This window comes from Eschrichtius robustus, chromosome 7 (assembly GCF_028021215.1).
Source record: "Eschrichtius robustus isolate mEscRob2 chromosome 7, mEscRob2.pri, whole genome shotgun sequence".
NCBI classification, from domain to species: Eukaryota; Metazoa; Chordata; class Mammalia; order Artiodactyla; family Eschrichtiidae; genus Eschrichtius; species Eschrichtius robustus.
In genome coordinates this window covers 123,980,237-123,991,149 of record NC_090830.1, presented here as the reverse complement: position 1 = coordinate 123,991,149, position 10,913 = coordinate 123,980,237, and the positions used below count along the sequence as shown (strand labels likewise).

Sequence of the window (10,913 nt, the reverse complement as noted above, 5' to 3'; positions counted from 1 at the left end):
AACAAACTGAAGTAATATGATTAAAATAATCATTGTCAAAACTAAATACAAATAGTAAAAGAAGATGAAATTAAAAAAATAGTCAATAAAAAAGTATAGGTGTCTTCAGACTGTAATTATGTGAACAAAAGAAGGGAAAAGAAAAATACGAAATTAAAGTTCTGAAGTCACTGTATCAGGATGGTGAGGATTTGGTAATTTTTTCATTTGGCAACATTTTCTTCAATGTTTTCAATAAAAGAAAAAGATTGGGTACCATTTTAAAAAGTCACTTGTCTTTTCAAAAAATTTATACTCTTCTCCATTAGTAAATTATACATGTTAAATTTTAAGTTAAGAAATAGAGCAGAGAGGCCCTAGTTGTTTTATATTCCTCTACTTGGACCTTAGCTGGCAGTGTATGAAGATATACTGCAACCTGTGCCATTCCAACAGAAAGAGGCAGCCACTGCCACCTTTGGTTACACAAACTGCAGGGCACTAGATATGAATATATAAAACTGTAAAGGCTTCAATTTACAACTTTGTGTGTTTGGTGTTTTATTTAAGGCATTATGATAATTAACTCTTCTTTATAATTTTCTGTGTCATACTAAGAATGTTTTAATATTTCCATTTCCACTTGAAAAATGTTGCCAATACGCTGAAAGTGCTCTATTGAAGCATATAACTTTTTATACTGAGTTTATATTAGGTTAACTACAAATAAGATCACGTTTGTTTACATATTTAAAATTTATAAGTTAGAGGTTGCAAAGCAACCACCTTTAAAAGAAAGACAATCCATAAAAATGTAAAAACTCTTATATGATGAAAAATTTAACAAGTCTTCCTTTTGAAACTATTTATTTGGATAAATGCAGTGGGATTTGAAAATTTCTACAGATGCTGCATTATATATTGCTTTCCTATAACAAAAATATGAAGCACTCATTACATATGAAATTTATTATTTCAGAACGTGACTGTTTTCAAAACTATGGTAAAGAGGGACAGGGAACTTTCAGTAGGCTACCTGAATGAAAACGTTTGAGAGTAACTGTTTTTAAACATTTAGAGCAGAAGGGATTAACTGGAAATGCAGGGCAGCAATCTCAGCATCTATAAACATCACTTGAGAGAGCAAATTGAAAGCAAAATATCATGGGATTAATACCCTATAAAGATGTATAAATAAGTACTAAAGAATAAAGAAAAGAAGTTTTTCATTGAAGGCATTCTTCAGCTTAATTTTTTTTAATTAGGTTATTTAGTAAATTGGTACAGGGTGGTCGACTGTATTGATTAAATTACCAGGAAACTATCTCATAGCTGCCAAAACGTAAGCCATAGGAGCTGTCCTGCTAATGGGAGAGTAGAGGTGAATTTAATTAAACATTTAGTCTTCTATTTACATTCCATTAGTGGGTAGCAGCAATAATTTGGTTCATCTACAAATATTTACGATAGAAGTTTATTAGCTTCTAAGATCTAAACAAACACAGCTATTACCAAGATGAGTGCAGCCTTATCAAAGAAATGTTCTTAATAATCATAAACTCTCTAAAACATGAGTTAAATAATGGCTTTTTCCAACATAGTTAAGGAATTTCAATAACCAGAGTCACGAGGAAGCCAAAATAAAGCCAAAGAAACTAATATACATCCACTTTGTCACACCAAAGAAACATTTAGCTCATTTTTTTTTCCTCTGATTAGAAAATGTGGTCAACTTTTTCACAGGAAAAGACTTTGATGAGAGATCGAAATCAGAAAGTTGATTTTCCTGAATCCAATCTAACAACAACATAACATCCTAGAAGAACATTCTATAGTACAGCAAGAACTGAACAACTGCAAGGCTATTTATAATGTACAGCACATAAATTGTGCACCGTAGAAACCATAAATGATGGACATTTTTCTTCATGCAAAAAAAAAAGAATCGTTTGTCTTGGCACACAGCTTGTCATTCTGCACACAGGATTCAAATGTCAACCAGGAAATGAAGACAATCCCAAGCCAAACTTAAAATGTCTTAATTACATCATCTTCTCCCTTTATCTCACTTAGAGTTATGTACTCACAGCTCAAAACTTGCTCACTAGACTCCTCAGGTTTTGACTTTTTAAGTGCCATCTCTGCTGGGAGAAGGGATGAGCACTGCTCGAGAGACTGTGCAATGTCATCAATTGTCCATCTGTCTTCGGGAAGGGCATGCTCCTCCAGGGTAAAGGGTCCCTGTTTGGTTCGGGTCAGCTCCAGCACATTGGCACAGGAAGACAGTTCTATGGCAACAAAAGGTGAAAAGAAACCACAAGATAAATGATTCAGTATTTCATTCAAATACTGAATCAACATAAATGATTCAGTAATTCAGTATTTCATAGTCTTTAATTTTTCAAATGACAGAACTTGATTCAAACCTATCAAAACCACCTCAAATGTAAAACTGTAATTATCCAATATAATAACCAAGAGCCTTGAGATTAAGAAATGGTTAAGGAGCAAAATAACATTTAATAACTCACCTAATAAACTGCTTTAAAGTCTACAAGGAAGTTGCACACACTTTTCTTATTTAACCCATGAAACAACCCCATGAGGTAACTATTAGTCTCACTTGGCAGATGAGGTAATGTGACCTGTCCAGTGTCACAACTGCCAGAAAATGGCAGGGCCAGAACTGCAACTTCCTGGCTGTTTGTAAGACTATGGCTTCCAGTTTTTTTAAAAAATTTGACTTGGAGCGATAAAAATAACTTTTAGAAGGGTTAATCTTTTCTTCTTATCCCTACTTTGAGTTAAAATATTTTATACTTGAAAAAAATGTTGGTCCTTAGATTCATTATTCACATCTCCATTTTTTATTCCTCTTTTTCTCCTCTCTCCCATTACAAGCATTTCACTGCAGCTGCTTATGCTGATTAACTGTCTTCCATAAACCTATAACGCTTCGAAGGCAGAAGGGCAGGAAGAATCCAGTTCCTGAGGCCAGTACTCAGAGACATGGAAAATGGAAAATTCCTTCTTCCCATCAAAAAGGAATATTACTCTCTAAATGATAATTCATAATTCATCTTTATGCTTACCTTTGCCAATGTCACTGACCAAGCTTCTGATATAAAAACCTCCTCCACATTCAACATCTGGAATGTTAACAGTGACATGGTAAATTGCTAACCGCCTATGAAATCCACTTTACATAGAAATGATGCCCCTAAACAAATGTAAAAATGCACTATGCAAACAATCGAGTGATAAAACATTTGTGCGCTAAAATATAAATTATTCATCCAGTAGCATATGTGTTTGTGAGACTGAAAAGTCAGAGTGTGGAGAAAGCAAACAGCAGAAACTCTTGAACACATTTTCAATTACATGGCAAGTCATACCACTTCAATACTTCAGCCTTGTTCATTTAATAGATTTTAAATAGTTAGAAATCTCAGTTTTGCTATTATGAGCTGCAGATTTAAAAAACTATTTTCAGATTTGTACATCTTTTTCATTTAATAGGCTTTAAATGGTTAGATATCTCAGCGTTGCTATCATGAGCTGTAGATTTTTAAAATATTTTCAGATTTGTACACTCAAAAAATACAACAAACAAAAAAACCCTTTTCAGTGACAGGAATTATGTTTGGGGTAATATACTGCATGGAGAACTCAGCATATTTAAATGTTCTCTTGGAAATATTCCTGAAAAAATCATGAAATAACTTAAAATTACACAATGTACCAGAATTGAATGCATAACTAAACATCTTCTTAACGCAGTATAATGCAAGTTTATTGGTTAAGAGCAGGGCTCTGGATTATTTTTATTCATCCACAAGACATCCTGAAAAGAACTGTATTTTCACACAAAAGGACTACTTTCTGTTTCTAGCTTAGCATACAAATAAAGCTATTTGAGGGAATTGATCAAAACTCCCCACCTGGGGATTTTAATTTCTTTTTTTCCCCATCAGCTCAAGGTTGGGAGCCACTGCTGAGATAAAAAAAATGAGCACTACACAAATGTAGGTGTTCTACATTCTTGCACTATATTTGACTTTGGTGAAAAGAGTCAAATTTGGCCTACTACAAATTCCAGTGAACAAATGCAATTGGAAAAATTTGAGGTTTTTTTTTTTACTTTCATAGATAGTATCTATTGTGCCAACACAGCGGCCGCATTTTCATGGAATGGAGTGAAACATTTTTTAGTATGTTTGTTTCATTGTTTGTCTAATATTTTAGAATCAGGAAACTTAAGGAGTGACTTTTTAAGAAAACTGTACAAAAACCCACCATCTACAGGAACTTAATACACACTAAATAATAATGTCAATGGGAAAAAAAGCAATGACGTTTAGGGGAAAAGGTTTTGGGAAATTATGTCTAAAAGGAATCCCATTCAGTATGCACCACGAAATTAGGAGCAGGATCAATTTCAGGGAGCCTGAGGATTAATAAGAACTACAGCTTTTGAGTCTCCAGAGCTCTTATAGGTTCAGGGCTTTAGCTAGGAGATCATAAAATCTCCAAACAATAGAAAAAAACTTTTTGGGTTTTAAATTTATTTCAAGTATGGATTCTAGATAAATTCAAATTGATAACTTGAGTTAAAATTTACCACATGTCTAGGAATACACTTCTGCCTTACCCATTACTCCTATATTTTCATGATCTTTAGCAGTAATTTATTGGTGACAAAGCGGGGCGGGGGGGGGCGGGGGGGGGCGGGGGGGGGGGGTCGCTCCACCCTTAGAATTTCTTGTCCAAAAACTGAAAATGCATTGTTTTCAAAGGACAAATTAACGTCAATAAAAAACTGAGTGTAAACTATCAGGTAGTAGCCAAAATGGGGAACAAGTATCCATAAGATAATAAAATACAAAATATAAAATTTTGAAAATATGTACTCCTCACCTATTCTTCCCCATAGAGATCCAAAGTATGTTACTTCCAACTTTATAGTAAGATAATATAATATATGAAAAACTCAGACTATTTAGGACATTTCTGAACCTTCATATAGCTAGAGGCATTCTCATTATTTGTGTTGTCAAAAAGGTATTAACAAATTCTAACCTTCTTTAAATTCAAATTTTTAAAAATCTCCAGTATCCTAGGGATCCGTTAAAATTACACAAAAGTAGCCAAATATAAAATAAAGGCACATGTAAATACAAATGTTTTCAAATTTCTCCATCTTACCTAATGTGAAAAATGGTGGCTGGAATTTTTGAAGGGAAAGACTGTACACGGTAACTGGCCTGGCAGGTTTTGCTTCTACTACTTCACCTCTCTTCATCAAAGTTGAAAGTCTCTGTCCATCTTTCTTTAATGCAGAATAGCTTGCAAGGTACAAGAGGGAGACAGGAAGAGAAGGAGGGAGGTAGAGAGAGATTGAGAAAGAAAGAGAGAATAACTCCAGATTACAGCATGGAAAGAAAGGATGATTAAACTGAAAATCCTTCTAAGAATGAACTAATTTTTTCTTCTAATCTACTTCACAATGGTGTCACAGATAGAGTTCCTAAATATCTTTGAGGCTAATACAGCTCATTCTGGCACTCAGTGAGCAATGTTGTCAATATTTCTCTTTAACCATCTTCCTGGAGGTGGTCTATTCATGTCTTCACTAGTCCTCATTCTGGGTTAAGGGTCTCCGGTCACAATGATCTCAGCTATATTTCCTTGAAACAATATATTTCCATTATAATAATATTCATTTTCACATATAAGTTACCAAAATGTTTCCAAAGAGCAAATAACAGACCTTATCTTTGTGTGATTAAATTTTACTAGACCACAAAATCCTTGGAACAATCACAGAGAAGAAAATTCTAAAACGATTCTTATAAATATAAATGTTTACTACATCTTAACAATAATGATCCAAAATAATGTTTATTCAGATCCTGGTACAATTTTTAAGTCTTCACATTTGAGGCAAAATTATGAAGAAACATTTCTCCATAGATATTTCCGTGTTCTTGAAAAAACTTAAGATTTTTCAAAAACACAAAATATATTCTAAATTCTAAAAGAACTGTTAGTAACATATCCTGACACATCCTATAAGCCATTAAAAAAAAAAAAGAAGCAGCAATTTGCTTGAAATGGTAACATGCACAAAAATATGGCTAAATGGTAAATCAATATCATTATACTTTTAATAAGTTATAATTCTCATCTGTTTCATTTATTGCAGAGAATTGTGAAGTATAAGATTCTGGGCCCGAAAGGAATGGTCCCAACACCTGACAGGAAGTGCCCATTGGACGCTGAATCACAGCTCTGATGCCTGTACCAAACTGGACTGGTTCCTTGACAGCAATTCTGGGAAAAGTGACATCTCTGCTCTCCAGAACTGCCCTGATGTCTACAGATGGAATCAGAAGAACCAATAAATCCTGGAAGAGCACAGATGTCAGGCTGTGGCAATATCCAGAGACAGAGGAGACTACATCCCAGTACCTCTTAGAGAGTGTCAGAAGCTCTGCATCCTGTCTGTTCACCTTGCTTGATCATTTGTCAGATTTAAAACCTGCCTCACCATATAGTAAAAGGAAGCCCCTCTTCTTTTTTTTTTTCATTAAAGTGATGTTAGCCACTGGAAGATAAAATTAAACATTTATTCAAATTCATTAATTGAACTTACAGGGGAGGTACCTGCATTATATTCCCAGTAAATTTCTGTAGAATGCCTTCAATATCTTCCTGTGTTATTTTATCTGCCAAAAATGAACCAAAAAGTGACACTAAAACAACCACAGAAGTACATGTGCTATTTTTACAGCACTGACAACTCTGAAAATTAAAAAAAAATTTCCAACAAAGCATTTATTACAATGTACGTTTTGCAGGTCAAATTCTACCTTGTTGAGATGGATAAAATACATGCTAATGAGATAAAAGGGGGAAAGTCTTATATTGCCCAATATTAAGACTAAATTTAATTTCGTTTGCTTCATTTTTTTCTCCATTAAAAATGATCCAATCATCGTATATGCATTTACTACATACTTACTATGGCCTTCAGAAGACCTGAGAAAAATGTTGCATAAAGCTATAGGAATGGTCCTGCAGTGACCAAAAACAAAAATGTGGTGATCAGAAAGTAAGTAGAAAAATACCCGTAAAGTTCATTTCTAAGGTTTTCCAGGCATCAAATATTATAAATAACTGAATAAGTTATTGAAGATTATCAAGTACTAACCACATTTAAAATTTTACCTGATAGATTTCAAAACTGTTGTATGGTATATGGTATACATTTTCCACACTCACATTAACTTTGTCCCCAAGTAAAGTTGTATTTATGTCTCCTTCCCTCCCTTCACTGCTCTTGGAATTGCAGTCAGGAGTCTGACTTTTGCCTCAAAAATAAGCCAGTGCAAAAAGAGAATATACATAGCAAAGATTTTATCTGTCTTACTCAGATAAAGCTTTTCAGCTTTTATTTGATACTCTTTCAAACAAAATGATGCAATATTAAAGTACTGTTCTATAATTTTAACAACTGAAAACTATAACACACTGAAATTCAATATTTGGGATTTTCACATATAGATAGATGACTATCCATATTTCATATTCAGTAATAAACTAAGTTACAGAAATATTCTATAACTTGTTTAGGTTATAGCAATGGAAAGAAATTACAGTCTTCTTTTTCACTTTGCAGGAAATTTATTTAAACTTTTTATTCTGGTGTATACATGTTACATTTGATTTTATTTGAACAATATTAAGCAAAAACTAACTAATGTGCTCTGAATTACTGTTCGAACACCAGAATAAAAATTAAAAGACAGCATGGAACATGTCCAGATTTCAATATCAATGCAGCAAGAGAGTCTTAACCTCAGTGTGACCTTGATCCTTACAAGCTAAACATGAACAAAAGACCAGAATCTACTAGACTCAGAGGAGAGCTACAGAACTCAAAAGAATTTCTCTAACACCTAGCTCCAAAAAGGCAGATCTGAAAAGCCTATTCTGTTCAAACTGCTTTTCAAACAGATGTATCTCATGATATGAATGGATTTTTCCATGAAAATTTTTTACTCTACTGAAACATTAAAACATAATTACTGGTGGCACCTTAGTTATGCAAAACTTCCAAATCTAGACAGCCAACATTACCACCATGCTGGCAATTGCTGAAAGAAATGCCACTGTTGATAAAATTGCTATAGTTCACAATCTAGTCTGCCACACATTTTAAAAATAAGACCAAACAGCTTTCTACTTCCACCAAATTGGTCTCTTTACTGACATTCCTGCCAATGCGTGCTCCTTTGTCCTGCTTCAGTGGCTCTCTTTTACTAATTATTCCCTCACACAAGGTGACAAGATGTACTCTTTCTCATTCTACTTCTGCCATGCATCCTAGGCATTTATGGTTTTGCTGTTCATTCTGAAATTAATCATTCACAATTTTTAACTGTTACCTACTATATATATGTAGGTATTACCTCACCAATGGAATTCTTATCTCCTTAAAGGCAAAGATAGCTTTTCCTCTTACATAATGCACACAATTAAGATGGTACTAAAGACATTCTTGTTGAATTTAATTTGCTGATGAATAATAGAATCTCAAGGTTAAAAGAGCATTTAAAAGTCACCAAGGAATCATTCATTTGATGTTCGAATCACCAGACAGAAAGCCTATGCAGCAAGTTATTTTACAATAAAAGCAAATATAATATTTTAGATATTTTTAATATGTAGTGAAGCATGCTGGCTATATCTGAAACATGATACTAGTCTGATCCAAATAATAATTGTCCCTATAAGAATAAAGACTCTACCTCCAAAGGATTTAAAAAGAAATCAAGAATAAAATCTCTAAAGCAAGTACATCCAATAACTGGCCAAAAGAAGGACCTTTGGTAGAAGATGATAGGTACGATAGAAGTACCATAGAACTTGAGTAATTATTCTTTGTTTAGCAAATTAATAAATCATCAATGTGATAGTATTCATTTGAAATTAATTTTTTAAAAAGTCACTCCCATAAAATTAATATATACAAGACCATGTTACATGTTATTATTTGTTTAAAATTTATTGGCTCTTCCAGTGAACTTCCAACATGAAAGTTGGTACTTAACTGAATATGGAGTTAAAAGCAGGATGATGGATTTTAAAACAATATTCAGAGACTCCCCTGGCAGTCCAGTGGTTGAGACTTTGCCTCCCAATGCAGGGGGTGTGGGTTCGATCCCTGGTCGAGGAACTGAGATCCCACATGCCTCATGACCAAAACACCAGAACATAAACAACAGAAGCAATACTGTAAACAAATTCAATAAAGACTTAAAAAAAAAAAAATTCAACCAGGATAGAGTTAAATGGTTACTGGACAAGCCTTGTCACCAAAAGCAGCTGTTAAACTGGAAAAAATACAACAAACAACTGTTTTCAAACATTAGACAACACATAGCAAGGACTATCATCCCTGAGATAAGGGAAAAAAAACAAGGTAAGGCCCACAATCACTTGCTTTTGCTTGGGGGTGCTTTCTGAACTGTACTGCAGGGAGGGGAATAACAAACAAAGCACTGAGCAAAGATCAGAATTTGGCGGCGGCAGCTAGAATTTGAGAGCATTACACAGAGAAAGTGATGTCTATAGAGGTCCACTTGAAACTGGCTAAATTCCAAGCTGCGCATATATATAGTGAGTCTTCACAAAGTTAAAAAAAGAGCTACTACCAAACCTCTTACAAGGCTGGAAGATGTCCAAATTCCAACCCCTCAGAATGAAGAAACTTTGCTGAATACCCCAGCACTCGATAGACACCCAAGAAAAGCCATGCCTTTGGAGTAGGGCTAATGCAGACCTGAAAAAAAAGTCTACTTTAGACCCATCCTAACAAGGAATCTATACAAAAGCGACTAGAATTAATAAGTGAGTTTAGCAAGGCTGAAAGGCATAAGATTAATACACAAAAGTCATCTCCATCTATGTATATCTAGCAATGAACTATCAGAAATTGATATTTTAAAAATCCAATTTATAATAGCGTTAAAAAAACAACTTAGAGATTTCATATACAAAAGAAGTGAAAGATCTGTACATTGAAATCTATAAAAATATGGCTTTATTTTTGCAACTTTTCTCTAAGTTTGATATTATTTCAAAATAAAAAGAAAAATCTTAAAGGAATACTATGAACAACTTTATACCAATAACTTGGAAATTTGAGATGCAATGGACAAATTCCTAGGGGAAAAATTATCTAGAGTGACACAAGAAATAAAAAATATTAAGTCTGATAGCTAGTAAAGGAATCTAATCCATGATTAAAAGGCTTCCTAATAAAGAAAACTCCAGAATCAGATGTCTACCAGTAAATTCTACCAAACAGTAGAAAGAGAAATAATGCCAATCTCACATAAATTCTTCCAGAGAATAAAAAAAAGAGAGAAAGAATACTCCCCATGCCATTGTATGAGGTTGGTATAACCTTGATATCAAAACCAGTCAAGGACATTAAGAGAAAGGAAAAATACAGGGTAATCTCACTCATAGACAAAAATGCAAAAATTCTAAACTAAATATTAGCAAACTAAATCCAACAATTTATGTAAAGGATAGCATATTATGATCAGGTTGGGATTATTCTGGAAATGTAAAGTTAGTTTAATATTTGACTAAGGAGGAAAATCAACAGATACAAAAAACATTTGATAAAATTCAATGGCTGCTCATGATTAAAAAAACAAACAAATGGCAAATTAGGAAGAGAAAACAATTTCCTTACTTTGATAAGAAAGCTATAAAAAAACCTATAAAAGAAAATCTATAAAAGTAAGGTAGGGGCTTCCCTGGTGGTGCAGTGGTTAAGAATCCGCCTGCCAATGCAGGGGACACGGGTTCAAGCCCTGGTCTGGGAAGATCCCACATGCCGTGGAGCAACTAAGCCC

The 10,913-nt window shown here is 33.8% G+C and overlaps 1 protein-coding gene across 1 annotated transcript in view; it reads right to left on the bottom strand.

The window, feature by feature from the left end:
* Positions 1 to 835: 835 nt before the first annotated feature.
* TRUB1 (TruB pseudouridine synthase family member 1) overlaps positions 836 to 10,913 on the bottom strand; it is a 30,723-nt gene continuing 20,645 nt past the window's right edge. The window contains exons 5-8 of the mRNA XM_068548621.1: positions 6,635 to 6,707; positions 5,185 to 5,324; positions 3,072 to 3,128; positions 836 to 2,267 (exon numbers count right to left, since the gene is read on the bottom strand). Of these exons, the coding sequence (XP_068404722.1) occupies positions 2,008 to 2,267; positions 3,072 to 3,128; positions 5,185 to 5,324; positions 6,635 to 6,707 (530 nt within the window). The 3' untranslated portion in view covers positions 836 to 2,007. The remainder of the gene's footprint in view (positions 2,268 to 3,071; positions 3,129 to 5,184; positions 5,325 to 6,634; positions 6,708 to 10,913) is intronic.